At 44.6% G+C, this 17,539-nt stretch overlaps 1 protein-coding gene across 2 annotated transcripts; it reads left to right on the top strand.

Moving 5' to 3' along the window:
- The first annotated feature begins 34 nt into the window (after positions 1 to 34).
- CTC1 (CST telomere replication complex component 1) lies at positions 35 to 15,601 on the top strand. Of its 2 annotated transcripts, XM_015637567.3 has the most exons (24): positions 35 to 75; positions 156 to 295; positions 1,756 to 2,002; positions 2,881 to 3,077; positions 4,688 to 4,832; positions 5,178 to 5,480; positions 5,637 to 5,765; positions 6,098 to 6,324; positions 7,785 to 7,956; positions 8,042 to 8,242; positions 8,477 to 8,603; positions 8,800 to 8,914; positions 9,256 to 9,724; positions 10,057 to 10,146; positions 10,434 to 10,577; positions 10,862 to 10,932; positions 11,815 to 11,924; positions 12,259 to 12,424; positions 12,658 to 12,744; positions 12,829 to 12,988; positions 13,471 to 13,535; positions 13,779 to 13,941; positions 14,075 to 14,201; positions 15,121 to 15,601. In XM_015637567.3, the coding sequence occupies exons 1-24, from the start codon at positions 55 to 57 to the stop codon at positions 15,279 to 15,281; spliced, it is 3,837 nt and encodes a 1,278-aa protein (XP_015493053.1). In that variant the 5' UTR covers positions 35 to 54; the 3' UTR covers positions 15,282 to 15,601. The 2 variants fall into 2 exon arrangements, with proteins under 2 accessions (XP_015493053.1, XP_033373146.1); XM_033517255.1 differs by lacking the exons at positions 35 to 75; positions 156 to 295 and adding an exon at positions 443 to 1,554.
- Positions 15,602 to 17,539: the final 1,938 nt, after the last annotated feature.

Below are 17,539 nucleotides of genomic sequence, written 5' to 3'. Positions count from 1 at the left end.
CGCGCTTCCCGCCGCCGCGTCGCCACGGCGACGGCGCGGGCCGCGCGGGGTGTCATGGCGGCGCCCGGCGCGGCGGTGAGTGAGGGGCCTGGGCGGCTTCGCGTCCTCTCCGCCGCCCGGCGCTGAGACCCTGCTTCTCTCCTTACCTCCCGCAGGAGCAGCGCTGGCTACAGGCAGCTCGGGACTTCGTTCTCCGGGCGCTCCCGGGGCCGGACGGGCGGGAGCCGGCAGCGCTGGAAGGGGTGCTGCGGTGCCTGCGGAGCGCGGGCGGCGGGACGCTGCCGCTCGGCTACAGGTGTCAGCGGGGCGGAGAGGAGGGCACGGGGCGGGCGGGGGGGTCCGGTGCCCACGCGCGGCCTTCCCGGGAGCTCGGCACGGCTCGTTCCTGCGCCATGGCCGCTCCGGATGCCGGCTGTGGGAGGGAGGTTGTCAAACGGGGGGAACCGCACGCGTTTTTTGGCCTCGGCGCGCCCCCGGCCGCCCTTGCGGTGTGATGGAGCACCGTGTCCGCCTGTCTGCGGTAGGTACAGCGTGTAACCACAGCGGGACAGCTCGCCGAGGCGCTGTACAGCGTTTGCACGGCAGCTTCCCGATGGCATCCTGCTGGCCCGCTCCTGGGCATGCTCTCCGAGCCTCTTGGACGGCTGAGCTCAGCGTTCGAGTGTGAGCTCTTAAAAAGCGGGAGTGTAGGATAACGTGGTCCGTATTTTAGTTGATAAAAGGCTTTTGGGCGCTCACCGTCGTGAAAAACATGCAACTTGTTGGGAGATATCCATATTGGAAAGTTTGGCTTGTCTGCATCTTGCTCCAACTTGTAGGAGAATTAAAATCTCTGGCACGGCCTTTTGGCAGAAAAGGTCAACTGGAATTGATTAGGGATTTGTGACCCTTAACTAATAGTTAATAAATGCAGGTGGTTGACCTTTCACACCAGCTAAACCTATCTCATTTAAGCCATATTTTTTCCTGTGTATTTTATGACACTTAAACCAGACGGGTTTATATTCAGGAGAATCTATAAAGAAGAGTTGAAGGTACTTGGTAATTATCTCCTGTGAGGCCAGCGGTCTGTTGGTGAGCAGTGTGCTGCATCCACAGCTAACCACCAAGCTCTGGAGCACGAGGAAACAGTCTGCTTGTTTCTGTATGTGTTAACCATGAGCCAGTGTCCTGCTGTAGTTCTGGTTTCTCCCAAAAAGCACTCCACACATTTGAGAAAAACACGAGTTTTTTGTCAAAAAGCACAGCAGTGTGCTCTTGTGGATCAGAGGTACCAGTATTATTCCTGGTGGTGCTTTGTCTCTGAAGATGGAGCAGTTTCAGCTAATGGAATTTCAACTAATCCCCTGCTCATTTTCCTGCAAAATGCATGGAAATAGTGCTTGCCATAAATTTATGTCTTCAGATTAATTTTTCTACATCTGTTTATTGCTGATTCAGACCCATCACTCATCTGGACTAATTTCTTGCTTTGAACTTTTGTTCCCTGACAAATCAAGTGAAACTCTTCAAATTCACACCCTTTGAATTTGATTATGTCCTGCAACTGAGCAGGTGGGTATTGTGAACAGAGCTCCAGTTTCACACCTAAAATTGTCAGTGAAGCTCACTGGAAACCAGTACCAAAAGCACAGGCTGGAGAATAGTTTGTGTTGTCTCTTTCAGTGTTGATATTTATGTACTTTGCAAACTGAGTTCTTGTACATCCTGCTATAATCTTGCTTGCTTTTTTTTTTTTTTTTTTCTGGCTTCCAGTTTCATTTCCATCTCTGACCTCCAGCATCAGCAGCACATACCGTGCTGCAGCCATCTGAGCTGGAGCACTAACGAATTTAAGGAATGGTCTCATCAAGGACAGAGTGCTTTACCCATGCAGAGCACTTTGCCAAGGACTTACCTGATCCTGGTTGGCTATTTAGCAGATGGAAGGCAAGAAAACAAAGAAAAGCTGGTAGATGGTTGCCTGTATGTGAAGGACAATACCGGGATAATCCCGTGTGAGGTATGTCCTCAGTCTGAGAGGTTCTGTGTTTATTCCCACTTCTGGGGCAGTGTCACAAACCACTGGGGGCTTCAGGTGTTCTGCCAGACTCTAGTGAAGGAAATAACATCTCTGTAACAGGCAGGAAAACAGCAAGCTCACGTCCTGGGCAGAGGATAGAACATGTGAAATGTGCCATTGCTAGGAGAGGAAATATTGAATGTACTGGCGTGGAAAAAAGAGGCAGCTAGTACAATTGTATTAAATTCACCACAATACAAGGTGGCCTGGGACACCTTCCCACTCTCTGCTGAATTCCAGCTAGTGGAGCAGAGATAACTTTCTGTAGAGTTGTACTGTGTGTTCAGTGATGCATTGATGACATACTTCCAGGAAATAATAGCTTGCATGACAGTTGACTTAAAAGCCTCCTGAAGGTAATTGCAGGTGGAGTCGAGATAACAAATAACCCCTAGAGTGGTGATGACAGAGCACTGCAGTTGTCCTTTCCAAGGAGACAAAGTCTAGGAAAAGGGAAAGGTTGTATTCTAACTGAAAACACAGGGGCAAAAGAAAGCATGCAAGAATTTTAGAGCAATAGTCTGGAAAAAACTGAGCCTTGCAGTGAATTAATAATCACCTTTCTATGAGGTTATAACTGTAAACATAGTAGAGCTCAGCACATCTGTTGCAGGTGTGCATCTGAAGGATGAAAGTTCTCTGTGCAAGGTAAGAGAGAGGGCAGAAAATGCTTCTCTCATTTAGTGGTGAAGCCCGGCAGTAGGACAGGAGTTTGTGATGCACATGCAAGGGTGTATTAGTAACGAACACTGTAAATAGTGCTGAGAAAACAAGCTGAAACCCATCTCAAACTTCAATCTCATTATCTTTTGGTTTAGCTCTTGCACTTTGAACTGGAGTGGCTGGAGTCACTGTTTGTCTTCCCGAGCTGGTCATACATACCACAGACAGACCAGAGTGCAGCAGGGTACTTGGAAATCCTGGTGGATCCAGTGCCAGTAAATGCCCCCAAGGAAGTACTTCACAGCATTCCAGTCACCTCCCCAGTGTCAGCTGAGCTGCTGCTTACCTCCAGGTAATAACATGCCCAACTCCACTAGCACTGTTGCTTTGGCTTGGCAGGTAACATGAAGAGCACTTGGCTTAGAAAGAGACAAATTCTATTTCTGCCACGTGTGGAAACATAGCAGTGAGTGGTGGAAGTAAAAGTTATACAAAAAGCTACTTTTCTTTAATATTCTGTTTTCCAGGAAGTTTTTATTCTGGTATTTTATTTATTTTATTTTATTTATTATTGCTAGTTTTTATGCTGTAATTTGAAAATAATAAGACAAATTGCAAGTATTTCAAGATGTAATTTCAAATTATAGAAAGAATATTAGAACAGTGTTGATTCAATGGTCTTAGAGGCTAAAATTCACTCTTGATTAGGACAACCTTTTATTTTTTTTAACCTTCAGTAAACCAAAAGTAAAATTGAAAGTAATACTACACTGTGTTATGATGTTAGTATGTGTCAAGTTCTTATCAGATTACTGAGGTAAAAGTGCCAGTGAAATGTCAACTGCTCGAAATAACTGTGCTTTATTTTACAGTGTGTGAAAATGAGCCAATGGAATTGGAAATCTTACTAAGTTGATAATTTCAACTCGTGCTAGATCATGTTTTATCTTCTTTAGTACAGAATTCTTGGTGTAATTAAAATAAAATGTCAGTAATTGTGCTGCTTTAGTTTCTTTTTAGTTATCTTTTGTTTTTATCAGGTTTATCTGCTTCTAAGAAAGTAATTTTAAGCTTAAGTGTTTGATTTAGCTCAAGAGACCTTTCTAAACAAGAAAACTATTTCCATATTTCAGTAAATGTCCTCAGGCTTTTAACATAAAGCTGCCTTGTTAATGACTGATATCTGACTAATTTTCTATGTTACAACAAAAATGTTACAGTGAGGTGCAGACTACTGTGTGTCTGCTACTGGTTGGGTTTTTTTAAGTCATAAAGTTAGGCAATTGTTTAGATGTTTTGGAATCCAGAATGGTTTTGTTCAGAGTAAGAGGGATGGTTATATTCAAGTCCAGTAGGAACTGAAATGAAAATTACAAACATAATTTTTTAAATTTTTTTTTCATCTTTTGAAATGTATGTTTGAAGGAACAAGCAGGATTGATTCAATAAATATCATCTCTCTTGCCTCTCATCTACTTTCAGTTTTGCTGCTCTTTCACTCTGTGTCTGTTAGAAATACTCCATTGTTGCTTTCAGGCCTCATGTTTATAGGCTTAGAGCTTCCACAGTGTTGTGTTCCATGGACCTACAAATCCAAGTTCTGTTTTCTGCAGAAGAATTGCTTATGACTTTTTTCTTCTCCTTTAGACGAACAATTAATTTCTTGTTTGTGGTAAACCTTTTTATAACCTGGCTGTTGTCATGGAGTGCGTGAATTTGTTCCTCTGTTCATTTTGTCTTCAAATACTAAAATGCCAGAGGGATTTAGTATATAAAAGTTAAAGTACAAATTCTGTAGCCAAACATTGTTTTGAAAACCTCTCTGAGAGACTGACCATATTCACTTCGTTGTATCTGTTATTCCCAGAAAGTACATGCTGCATATTTGTTTATTTTGTTTTTGGGATACTTTTGAGTTTTCTTTCATCACTGATTTCAGTTGCCTCTTCAATTGCCCTCTAGGATTACGTGTAAGAAAAGATCAAAGCTTACTGTAGCAGGGGAATTGACCAGACTCGGGCCTCTCCTTTGTGTTCACCACAAGACATTCTTCTTTCTGTTTCTGAAGTGCTTCGCCTCTGCAGTTTGTATCCCTGTGCTGGTGCGAGTAAGTCTGTGGAATTTTGCACACAAATTCACTGGATTTGTGTATGTGCTAGCTGATTAATTCTTTGAAACTTGCCATTGATTTCCCAGTTTGATTTATTCTTCCTTTTACTAGTGATATCTTTTTCATTTCACCCAGTGTACAATAGTCTTGGTATGTAAGAAGTCTAGTTCTGTGCCCTGCAGAAATACTTCTCCCTCATGCAGTTGAAGTGTCCCTGAATGTCTTACAGCCCTTTTGCTAAGAGTTTGAGGAAAAGGGTTTTTTGGGTGGGATTATTTGGGTCAGGAAGAATTTTTTTCACTTGAGTTGATGCTGATGTTGCTTTTGGTTTCTCTGCTCTAGCAACCCAGCCAGCTGCTGTGGCATCATGTCTTCCAGTTGGGTCACAGGTACACAATCACAAGCCTGAGTATGTCCACCCTGAAGAAATCTAGACAAACTGTGTTTGTCACCAGTGCTTCTTCCTGCCTTCTGCCCTACTGTGCAGAGCAGGTGAGGGAGCAGCCACTGGACAGTGCTTCACAAGGAGAATCCACTCAGAGTTCTTCCCTTGAGACTGCTGAGCAGCTCAGTTGCCCCTTGCAGCTGGGGGCTGAAGAGGAACAGCCAAAACCAGCCAAAGAGTCCAGGATCATCTCCTATGTGGTAAGGATTCATAGGCTTAGCCTTCACCCACTCATGCACTGGGGTTTCAGCTCCTGACCTGCAAGGAGCATTATTTTCTTACTGCTCAGGCCTGTGACTCTCCTGTATTTTGGGACTCTCTACAGTCCTCTTACTTTCTGTTTGCTTTCTGTTTAGGGATTTGTCACCAAAATACTCAATGTCCAAGCCGGTCTCTTTTTACTGGATAACCAAGTCTGCTTGTGCCTTGCTTACCAGCCACTGCTGAACTCTGCACGGGGACTCCGACCGGGAGCCTGTGTGGAGGTCAGTTGAGATTTGTAAGGTCATGAAGTATTCAGTGGAAAAGGCTCAGGCCCTGGGGATGGCTTGTGAGTCTGTGGGTCAACAGAAGGCTGTAGGAACATGGGAATTATTTCAGCAAGTGTCTGGAACAAAACTGGAGATCTTAATGCCTAGACTCAGTCATGAGAGTTGATATGATTATTATATGATTCCTCCCTAAACTGCTCGGTGCCTCAGGCCTGATTATAGACAATCCAGTAGAGTGAGAAAGGATTTAAGGTGGGGTCACAGTTTTGGGGAGTGGTGGCAGACTGCCTATCTCTTCTCTTACACTGTGTGTTTGTGTATCCCAGCTCATCGATGTCCACCTCCTGCAGAAACCTCTGGTGTCCTTCCCTTTCACTGTACTCAGTGCTTGCCTGAGCAGCATGGTTGTGCTGAAGAGTTTTTCAAGGCTCAGCACCCCCTACCAGCCACTGGCCTCTTCAGGAAATCTCTGCTTACAGCTGCTCTTCCGCTTCAATCTTGGAATGCCTCTGTACCTCTGGCTGGTGAGCCTCTTGGAGACATTTGAGGAGAGGTGAGGACAATTCTTCTGAAGTCAGCTATGCCTGAATGTGCTTTTTAGGTTCCCTGGGTGTCTTCTAGACCAAAGTACCACAAAATTACTGTGCTTGGATACTACAAGCAGTAATTACTTAGTTTATTGGCCTAAGTAAGCTATTTATCCAGACTTCACATCATGTCCAGTTGCTTGTTACCTTGCAGTTGCTCTTATGAGAAAAGCTGGTGCATTTTTCAGGTGTAGGGGAAACAAAGGTCTTGGGAAGTTGCAGTGCTTCGGAGCATTGTGCTCACATAATCCTGCCTGGAAAGCATTGTCCTGAAATACAGAAGCGCCATAGGGTGCTGCCTGCCATTGTGGTTTGCTTGGCAGATCAAGGTGGGCACTGAGGCTGAAGCTGGACACTGGTGCTACAACTAGATCACAGCTAATATAAAGGCTCTTGTGTCCTGACTGTGCACAGAAGCTGCAGCAGCTGCTCAGCGTATCACTTTGAGATATTCTGTGTTGCCAGGAGTGTGATCATTTGTTTGAGAGTTTCTGTCTTGGCAGGTTTTCTCACCCGTGGTTACCTCCAAGTCTTCCAGATGGCTTCCTGCTCTCCCTGATGCTGCACTCTATTCACAGGACAGCTGTGGGCCACTTTTTGGGTTTACTTCAGGCTTCTGTTAGTGAAAATATTTGTGTTTGTTCTGAAGTTATGGTTGATCACTGTCACTGCTGCCTTGGACTTTTCAGTCAGGTAACAGTTGATAGAATGTTCAGCATTCCTGTGCTTTACTGGCACTGTAGAATTTTGACATGCTACCAATAAAACGGCTTCAGTTTTGCCTTGAGAATTATGCTAGCTATAAGTTTCAGGTTTTATTATCTTTTCCACTTTCTTTAAAAGTGATTGTTCAGTCCTGGTACTGCTTAAAAATTGTTCCTGTGAGTGCTATCTCTTTTCATTTGAGTTCACTTTCTGTCATATTTTGGCTGACAGTGTGATCACTTCCAGCTGTTTAAAAGCAGCAAGCTAAAATTATGAAATTAATTCTACATGAGGGAAATACTGGAATAAAAATAGTCTGTGATTGTTTCTGACTTGTGATTTTTGTGCAATCTGTGAAAGAAGGCCAAGTGTATTTAACATGAGTAATCGCAAAAGCCCAGCCAAAAGGCATGGAGATCCTTTTGTGTGGCTCAGAGGGAGATAATCTTCATGTTGTTTATTTTTCTGGCCATTTGAGTTTTGAGATTTTGCTAGTCTGTCAATTTCTGTGGATTTTCCTATTCCTTGTCTGCCCAGCATAATTTGCATTGTCCTTAAATGCTTTATTTTTTAATCACTTCATGGTTTTTGTGATCTCTTTAGTTCTTGTCCTATGCAGCATATTCACTCAAACCAAGCAAGAGTCCCTGACTTAGGTGCAAGACTCACTAAAATGCAAGGACTGCTTGTGCTTTTAATAATAACCATAACTTCTTTTCAGGTTTTCTTGTTTCTTTGGGCACCGTCGACTGCTTAGCTCTACGCACCGAAACCCTGGAGCTGCTGAAAAGTTCCTTGTCCCCCTTCTGCAAGCTATGGCTCCAGACAGAGAGGAAGCAAGAGATATTTATAATGAAATTCTATCAAAAATACACCAATGTCCCCTACAGAAAGTGAGTAAATGTTCTTTGAGCTGTTTCCTTTTTGTCTGATGGGAAGAAACTCAGCTGATTCATTCTTTCTCTCTTTTGTTCAAAGTATTTGACTCTGAGCCCTCCATGCCAGGCCCCATCTCTGTCTGCAGTTTGCCATGTGGCAGAACAGAAGAGCTGGGAAGGCTTCAGCCCATCACAATTGCTTTCCCCCTTGGAGGCACAGCATATGGGCAGCCAGGAGCTGAATCGCAGACTGGCCTGGTCCTACTGCACGCTCTCAGCAGAAAGTTTCCAGCCCCAGCTGGTAAGTGCCTCATTCTCTTTCCTGTCTGTGCCTTGAGAGCTTCTGGTTCTCACCATGCCTTCCAGCACCCTGTCCAGTGCATGCCTCTTCCTCCTCTTAGGGAATAACACTGCTTTTCTCACAGTGGCATGTTGTAAACAGACTGAATTTGAGCTGCTGCTACACACACTTTGATTTATGGCTTTCAAAGATAGGAATTGATTGATGCTCTTTGCAGCTTCCTTTCTGTTGTAGATACTCCTGGGTGTGCTGAGGGTCTCCTCCAGGAGCAGTTCCCTCCTGCTGCAGGACAAGAGCAGCACGCTTCCCTGTGTGATCTCCCATAAGGATGGTAGCCCCTTTGCCCAGACAGCTCTCATAGGTATGTCCCACTAAACTGTATTTGAGTGCTGAGCTTTTTTTCTTCTGTCTTCCAGCTCCAAAACAAGGAAGAAGATAGGATGTGTGAACTGAGCTGTCACTGCCTGACCTCGTGACTTTAAAATGAGGATGTTGACCTCATTGGTTTTATGTTCTTTTTTTATTTAGCTCAGCTCTTTTCTCTGATGTGTTTGCAGGATCACTCTTGCAGGTGGAAAACTACCAGATTGTAGTGGAGAGATTCCTTAAGACTGATTTTCCCTCCTGGGAACACCTGGAAAATCTGGAGCATGTGAGAAAGAAAAAAACTAGGTGAGTTCCTTTATTCAGGGTGCAGGTAAAATCATCACTTTCCAGTTCCATGAGTATTTTGGACTAAGGTAGGCCTTCTTCCCAACATAGCATTTCAGTGCCAAAGCAACTGTTCTTTGCTATTTGCATAAAATGAGCTCTTTCTCAGCAATAAAGCCATTATCTCCCTTTTGTTCATAATACATGCAGACTGAGAGCTGCCCTCCACTTCACTCTTTCCCACTGCTCCTGCTGAGTACCTGTGTGGCACTCACCAGATGTGTTTTTCCCAGATAAGCATTTGTTTTGGACAGCCATGTGTCAAGAACAGGGAGTTTCACTGTTACCATTTGTCATTTCAGTGTCTATGTGCAGTTCTACTTTGAGGATGTTCAGGTTCTCCGTGCTGCCGACAGACAAATCCAGAAAGACCTTAGGAGTGGAAACAGCTCCTGTTTGAGGAGGAAGAAAGATGGTAGCACAACATCTGACCTGGAAACCCCAGAGGCAAAAATGCTGAAATTGAAGGATCACAAGGCAGATAGTGGCAGAGATGAGAGCTGTCAGGGAGGCCAGAGCAGCACTGGAACAACAAGCTGTGTATCTCACCTGTTCTTGGTTACCCAGAAAGAGGGTCTCATGCTGCGCAATTACCAACTGCCTGCAGAAGAGAATGAAGCACAGGAGCTTCTTTCCAAGAAGCAGAGCAGTTTCCAAGCCACAGTGCTGTGGCTGGGCAGACCACAGCTTTGGAGCCACCCCAGAGAAATTGGGAATCTATCAGAGCTGGAGGAGACTGGTGATGGAGAAGAGGGTGTGGTGCAGCAAGAAGTGAGACATCTTTGGGGTGTGGTTTGATAAGGCCAGAAGGTGGCTCCTCAGTGAGCCTGTGGTAATTTAGTATCAGTGGGAAAGTGATTTCTATGTTGGGTACAGTTGTGTGTTTGTGCCAGTAAATTCCTTCTTTCACTCCAAGCAAATTCCATCTCTTCTCTGTCACCTTCCTGTAAATGCATCTGCCTTCTCTTACTCTTGGTGGTGCTTAACCTTACTTCTCAATCAAGACATCCTCTGGGCTGGGCTTGCTCTCTTTTTACTGTGTTTTTCATTCCATACCTAACACTTCTCATCACCTTCTTCTCTCTTGTCCCTTTCCCCACCAGGCACTACTGCTCTTTATGGGAAAATCTCTGCGATGGTTTCCCTTCCTGCACGTGGATGGACTGTATCGCTTCATTGTGCCCTGCTGCTCGGTAAGAGAGAAGTTGTTGTGCTCTTCTCTCTTGGAGACTTTTGCTGAACTGCATGTGGGAGTCAAGGAGTCAGAGGGTGACTAAGCTGTTTTTGAGGTTTGGAATTTCCTCCTGTCTTTCCAAGAAACTGCTTTCATTCTGTCTTTGATTAAAACTTTCAGAGCTCTGAGTTCAGTGAATTTTTTTTTATTTGTTCTGTAAACCATTGTTCTTCACTTTTTCTCTATATAACTTTAATCTCCTGCCTTCTAATAGTCTTCTGTTTTGCCTTATCACTCTTATCTCAGGACTTGGAAGTGTTTGACAAGCTCTGTTTTTCACCTGTGCCAGCAACATTCCCGAGCAGGCCATCCTGCCCCCTGTGCCTGCCTGTCCAAGATAGCTGGCACTTACAGCATGAGACCTGGATCTCCTGTCTGCCTGAGCACCAGGTATGCAGTGTCTTACTTGTGCAGGGCTTTCACAGCCTACTTGTAGATCTCTCCAGAGCTATCTAGAAAATTATCACTGCAGAGTATCTTGGTGAGACTGTTCTGCTCTAAGTCCCATCAGGGGCTGCTGCTGGGCTTTACATTTTCCTGCTTCAGAATTCATCTGGAGAGGAAGCAAGAGTTGTGTGACCTAGCTCTGAGCATGCAGAGCTTGTCTTTTCTGCTTTGATTGGGGATGCCTGTAAACTGCAACCCAACTGAGGCTGTGTCTCCCTCACTTCTAGCTGACAGCCATGTCAGTGCTGACAGGCATGGACCAGAGAATTGCCTCCATTCCAGAAGTGCTTAGCAGCAGGTATGTTGGTCTGCCCCAAATTAAAAGTGACTGTGTCTTAGGGAATGGCTCTGTGTTAATTTTTATTGGGAAGTGCCATATTAAACTGTGGTGAAATATCCACCCTAGGAATATGGTTTGAAAAAATTTGGAAAATTTTTTTTTGAAAAAAATTAGAAAAAAAAAAATTGCACTACTATGTGCAAGTAGTCCAGACTTCTCCTATTCTGGTTATTAAAGCTAAAGGGATTGTAGGTAGTAGACAAAACTGAAAAATGGTGTCTAGAAAATGTCCAGCTAATTCAGCTACTGATGGTGTGGACTAAGCCCCAAAGGTGTCTTCCAAATTCCTGTCAGAAATGGAAACAAGCACAGCAGGGAATATCAGTCTGAATGTAATTTTTTTTTTTTTTTTTTGTTGGTTGGTTTTTGTGTTTTGGTTTTGTTTTTTTTGAGGGTTTTTTGTTTGTTTGATTTTTTGGGAGAAGGGTTAGGGTTGCTCAAACATATACTAAGATTAGAAGCTTTTCAGTTCAAAGCATGTTTAATCTGAGGTGACATGCATGTCTACTGGAATTTTGACCATTACTTTATGAAAAACTATGTTTTCTTTGCTTGGCTTCTTCCTCTAATTCAGAAAAACAGGTAGGAGTTTAGCAGATAGGAGTTTAGCTGATAGGAAGCCTGAAGCAGCAGAAAGCAGGGTAAAGGCGCCTCTTGTTCCTGGGAGGGGTAGGCTGCAGCAAGCTGCTCTCAATCTTCAGGTGATAGGTGCTCAAGGGTAGGTTCCCCAGAAACTGGGCTTAAGCAACAATGCTCCTCCACTTTGTGGCAATCTTGAAATCAGGCCTTCTTCCACTCCCTTTGTCTTCAGGCAGGGCAGAAATTCTGGTCTGCTCTCAGTTTCACAGGTTCCCTTGTTTCTTTCTGTGGTGAGATCGTGGAGAGGACCTTGTGTGCCTCTCCCAAGAATGAGAAGCCATCTGAGACTGCTGGTCTTCCAAAGCAGAAAGGTAAGATTGTGGCAGCCTGTTGAGAAGCAGCAGATTTGTTTTCTTTTTTCTGTTTCAGAGAGCCAATGCACTTGGCTAAGTGTGTTGCTGTGTCTGGGAATAGTGGAAGTATGCCAGGGTGTTGCATCCTCTTGCATGTCAAAGGCCTTGGAAACTGTACAGTGTGTATGTGGAGATGGGAATGGGAATGCAGTATCCAGAAAACCTGGGAGGTGAAACAGTGATAGCCTCATTTTGATGGGAGGAAAAACCCCTCTAACAGGCCCAGCTTAGTGACAGGCCATGCTGCCTGTGTGAGTGAGCTCATGGTCTGTGTGGTTCTGTGCCTCCTCAGGAACTCTGCTGTCCAGGGATCACAGTGTAAAGCTCAGCGTCTCAGTTGCTTCAGGCTCCCCTGTTGTCATGGACATTTACATTACTGCCACCTACCTGCAGCATCTCCGGGGTTTGCTTCCTGGAGCCAAGATCCTCTTCCAGAACTTGGAACGCAAGATCTCGAGGTGCTCCTGTCTTTAGAGCCCTGATCTCTCTTACTGTCTCTGAAACCATCTCTTAATCTGACCTCCCATGTGGACTTTCCTCATCACTTGTCCAGACCTTCATGTCTCCCAATCCCTTACCATAAATTATTTTCCTACAATGTTATAAATGAAGATCAGCCCAGCCATCCCAAGAAAACTTGAGTGTTTGGTTTCTGTGAGCTCTTTCTGACGTCTACTATTTCATATTGCAGATTCCATAATGTTTATTGCATATACATTGCCGCCAGCTGCGTGAGCATTGTATCTCTGCCAGCTTCTCACCTACCTTTTCCTTCTAGGTAAGTGTTGAGTCTGTTCTCATGTTACAGTGTCCCAAAAAAGGCTTCTGTGTTCTGAGCTTCTCAAATTCCTATTTCTTCTAGTCCTGCAGGAGAAGCCTCATCCCCCTCCTTAGTGTTTCTGTCCAACTTGAGACCTCAGCTGAAAAACCTTGCCCAGGCCCGGATTTTATGCCACTTGTCCTGTGTACTGACTGTGTGCCTGCAGTGGATTTGCTCACTTTGCAGCTGCATCTTCAAAGAGGTATTCAAGCTTCCACAAACATAATTTGTGAGAGGTCTTGCAGATATTTTTACTCTAACACATCCTTTGCTACTATGTAGAAGAAATGAGAGTTTCTATCTCAATTGATAACGCTCTTTCCAGTGTCTGAGAAGGACTTGGATATTAGAAACGGACCAAAGTGATAACTGATTAGAAGTATTAGAAGATCTGATGCCAGGCAGGCTGGCAGCTAGGACTGGGGTTGACGTGAGGACACTGAAGAGGACAATCCTACTCTGTTAATGCTCTGCTCTTCCCATGTTCACTGCTATTGGGGATCAGTACCTCACAGTAGATGATTTTTCTCCCCATGTAAACTCTTCCCAGGACACTCATTGGAAATGCAATGAAATTCTTTATGCCTTTGCATATTTAATTAGGGAAGGGTTAAAATAAGCAGTGGCCTTTCACTCTCTCACTTACAGCACCCATACATAGCTGTAGCTTTGTTCTTTCTTCAGGGAAGGTGCACCCGACACAATCCTCCATGTCCATCACAAACAGGAGTGAGGCAAGCCAGTGCACGGTAAGTGCTGTAGGGATTGGGTATAGGAAGAGGTGGGGAGGAGGGAACAAATTACACCACAAACAGGAGGGGGAATATCATATCAAGGATGGGATGTGGAGAGAATAGCAAAGATGGAGTTACCACATCTGAGATGTGAACAAACTCTCTACTGAGAGCTGTTGTCTGGGGTGTGACCCTTGTGAGGGAGCCAGGCATTGTCCTGCCCCCCCGCTGATCCCAGTCCACTTGCTGTCTGCACAGGGTGCTGGTGGAGGATGGAACAGGTGAAGCGCTGGTGCTGTGCAGGAATGAACATGTGGCAGCAGTGCTGGGCCTGAGCCTTCTCGAGTGGGAAGCTGTGCAGAGCTGTGTGTGGAGCAGGGGCAGCGTGTGCATTCAGCACGGCGAAGCTCCTGGAACAGGGGTGAGTGGGTTATTCCAGCAGTAGTTGCAGCCTGCTGGGCTCAAGTCTCAGGTGGACAGGATTTCCCTTTGCTCTGGGTGTTCCAGAGCCTCCCTCTGAACACTCTCTGGCAACTCACTCTTTCCTTCCTCAGTGTCTAGAGGAACCCGAGGATCTCGTTGCTTGTTACCTAAGGAGTCTCTGCAGGAGTCCTCTCATATGTCGCCCTATCCTGTTGGATTTCAGCCTAGACAGGAAGCCCTCCAAGATCCTGCAGCCTGGTAAGCAAGTACTGGTGGCTTTTCTAATATTTAGTGTGGGAAGGAGGCATCTCACCAGGCTGGGGAAGGAGAGGTGCCTTCACTGCCCACAAAGCAAGATCTTTGAAGGATTTTCCTGGAATTTTGATTTCTGTAGTGTAGAACTAAGTTGTGTCTTAGTAGATCCATGGCTATGGAAGTAGAGAAAAAATATGACAGAAATCACTAGAACAATATGCATTAATTTCTCTATTTCACACAGAAACATAAAAATTTTCTCAAAAAATCTTTTGAGAAAGATTCCTGTTCCTTTTCTGGGACAGAAGTAATACAATAACTCAGAGTTATTGTGCAGACCTCTCAAATCACATGGCTTTTGACTTTAGACAGCATGTAAGGTCAGTAGTAGGCCTGGAAATCCTCACCTGGAAATGAACACTGAAGTGTTTTGAATTCATGAATGCTGAGGTCCAAGCTCATGCTGCAACAGCTGTGCAGTTGCTGTGTTAAGGGGACATCCTTCACACCAGTTCTTCTGGCTGTTTGCACACGTATCTAGAGCTTAAGTTTGAGTGCAGGTGCTACAGGGGTCGATTTGCTAAGCTCACCAGAGGACGCCGGCTGTCATGTATGCTGTCCATAAAGGCAGGTTGCTGATACTGATAGAGGATACAAAATTCAGTGCATCAGCTCTGTGAGCACATAGTTCTCAGTGTTTCACAGTGTAGAAAGTCTGTTTCCTCCAAGTTTGGAGGGATACTGAAAAATACATTCATCTGCCTATATCCTGGAATCGTTCATCATGCTGTCCTTTGATGTTTAGCAGATGCCAAGCATCTGCTGCAAGAATTTCCCTCCCCCAGCAGCTTCTGCAGCTGTGGGCTAGAGCAGAGCCAGAGCCCTGTGCTGAGTTGGTTCCCATTGTATCTTTCTCCTGCAGCTCCCCTGCAGCTGCGGAATTTTCACTGTGGTGAAGTGGAGTTCGTGTCACAAGTGGGGCCTCGTCCGAGCCTGCTGTGCCTGAAGGTGGAGGAAGTGGGACAAGATGCCTTACACTACCTGAACAGCCAGAGGATGAGCAGGACATCCAGCTCCTGCTGAGTGGGAGCCACTGCTTAATATCTCTCCCAGTGGGCGAGGAATTATGGAAATCTACTGGGATTGGGAGCTTTTTTAATCTCCTTTCCAGTAGGAGCATGAGCCTGTGAGCACAGGGTGAAGCAGGCAGGCAAGCAGCTGCTGTGACTTCTGGAATTCCTGAATGGTCACTCTAGGCCATTGTCAACCAGTGATACTGGGCTACATTTTGGAAGAGAGATGTTCACTGCTTTCTATGTGACAGCTCTTGGGCCTGGGGCACACAGTGTGTGCATTTTGTGTGGTAGTATCTACTAAATAAAGCTATGAAAATATTACTTAAAGAGCTCTGTATCTGTTTTAGTGTCTATTTCAGTATTCAGGTTTAATTGCTATGTGGTGACCATTAACAAAACTATATGGTGACCATTAACAAAACTATCCAGTTCCCACAGGGTATGGTCTTCTTAACCTAACTGAAATGATTGAAATTACACTTTTAAAGCATCTCCTTCAAGAAGAGAAGTGAGTAAGCTGCTGTTTGGAGACTAAATCATGATACCAAATGACACAATTATCTGGGCATTGTTTTGCAGCTTATAAACAGCAGCCTGAACATTAGGTGGGGCTGGTAAGAAAAGGCAGGCACTGATCTGTGATACAGGCAGTGGGTTTATTGAGCATGAGTGAAATACCTTCCCTCTCAAAGCCTACTGTCCACTTCTGAGACCAAAGAGTGGCACAAGACCTGATAGATGCCACCATTCAGTCAAGTTCTGAGACTCCATCTTAAAAGGCTGCTAAAATAGCTTAAAGCAGAAGTCTCTGCAAATATTGCTGTGACAGCCATATTTTCTTTGGTCCTTTCTGCAAAACAGAAAAGATTTTACTAAAGCTTACTCTCCACCCTCTAGAAAGAAAAGAAAACCAAAAAAAGTCCCCAAAATCTATCTCAGCCTGAGGAAAATGTTGACCATAAGTGATAAGACAAAGATCAAATGTGGTTAAGAAGTGCAACTGCAAGTAGTCCTGTAATATTAATAGCACAGTAACAGACAGAAAGAGATAGGAAGTGCCAGATAACACTTATTTAAAAAGCAAAAAAGGAAAATTCGGCTCTGTTATATCTGGGTTTAATAACTTTTCTTCTGAATTTGAACCTTACAGTAGTATCTTACTAGTCTCCTTTTCCTCCTCATACTCTATGTTAGTTTTCTGTCTGGTGTCTACTTATCTGTTCCTCTTTTACTTCACATTACAAATGCAATCATCACTCCTCATACAGGACTTTAGACATGGTTTGTCTTTGCCACGATATTCCAAGTCTGCTGGCAGTTTTCTTACCCATCACTCTTCTGCCATTCTCATCTTTTTCAGAAGGGGAGTTTGATTTTAGCATTCCAAGAAGATGGAAGAGATTAACTATCTCTCTTATTTACAGTTTTATTAGTACAGTTAGGGAATCACAAGCCAAGAGATGGATGAATCAAATCTGTTTGGAGGGAGTTAAGAATTGCTTGCTTTAAGTACTCTGAATGAGCTGTTCTCAGCTGTATTGCGGGAAACCCTTTTCCTGTTTGTGTCTGAACTTCTGCCCATGATCAGAGTTCTGGTCACTGTGTTAGATCAGACAAGGGAACATATTTTGGCCTGCAATCAGAACTTTTCCTTTATGCAATTTTCCTTATCGCATTCCTTGTTCTCTTTGTGAAGCCAGACAAAGTATCCTGTTGTTGATGTGGGTAAGAAATAATAACACAAGAAAAATCAGCTAATTTCATGTTTGTGCTACTGTGTACTCTGGAACTGGCAGGAACTCCTGAAGTCCTCAGCCCCAGAGGGAGGAAAGCCTGAAGTGAATCCTGCCATCAATGTAGCTGTAATACCCATTCTGTGTGGAAAGACAGACATGTTCCTTTTAGCTGGTTCTCTTTAGCTCATCCTTTCACCAGTTCACCTCCAGGTCCTGCCACCTAAAGCCAAAGTTGATGAATACTGAAGGCAGCTGTCCTGTGCTTTGGCTGTGTACAGCCCTCCTTATTCCAGGTCTGCAGGGGATTGCTCAGGCTAGATCCCTCTAGCTGTAGGAGCTAGGTGTCTGTACTATTTACTGGAGACAGCACGCTGTACTGCGGAGCTGTGTGAGTAAAGTGGGAGCAAGCAAGGCTTGTACTGTACCAGGTCTTGTGAGCAGAGAGAGGAAGAAGCCCACACTGCCTTGCAGCCATAAACTGCAGCCCAGGTTCAGAGGATGCAAGGAAAGAGGATGAGGGGACAAGTAA

This window comes from Parus major, chromosome 1 (assembly GCF_001522545.3).
Source record: "Parus major isolate Abel chromosome 1, Parus_major1.1, whole genome shotgun sequence".
Taxonomy (NCBI): Eukaryota; Metazoa; Chordata; class Aves; order Passeriformes; family Paridae; genus Parus; species Parus major.
This window is presented reverse-complemented; position numbering and strand designations above follow the sequence as displayed.

What these genes read in the sequence shown, in the direction of transcription:
- CTC1 (XM_015637567.3), top strand. Translation starts at nt 55, where the DNA reads ATGGCGGCGCCCGGCGCGGCG. An exon ending in CCGGGATAATCCCGTGTGAG is followed by an intron (nt 2,003 to 2,880) that starts GTATGTCCTCAG and finishes CTTTTGGTTTAG; the next exon opens with CTCTTGCACTTTGAACTGGA. An exon ending in GCGAAGCTCCTGGAACAGGG is followed by an intron (nt 13,942 to 14,074) that starts GTGAGTGGGTTA and finishes TTCCTTCCTCAG; the next exon opens with TGTCTAGAGGAACCCGAGGA.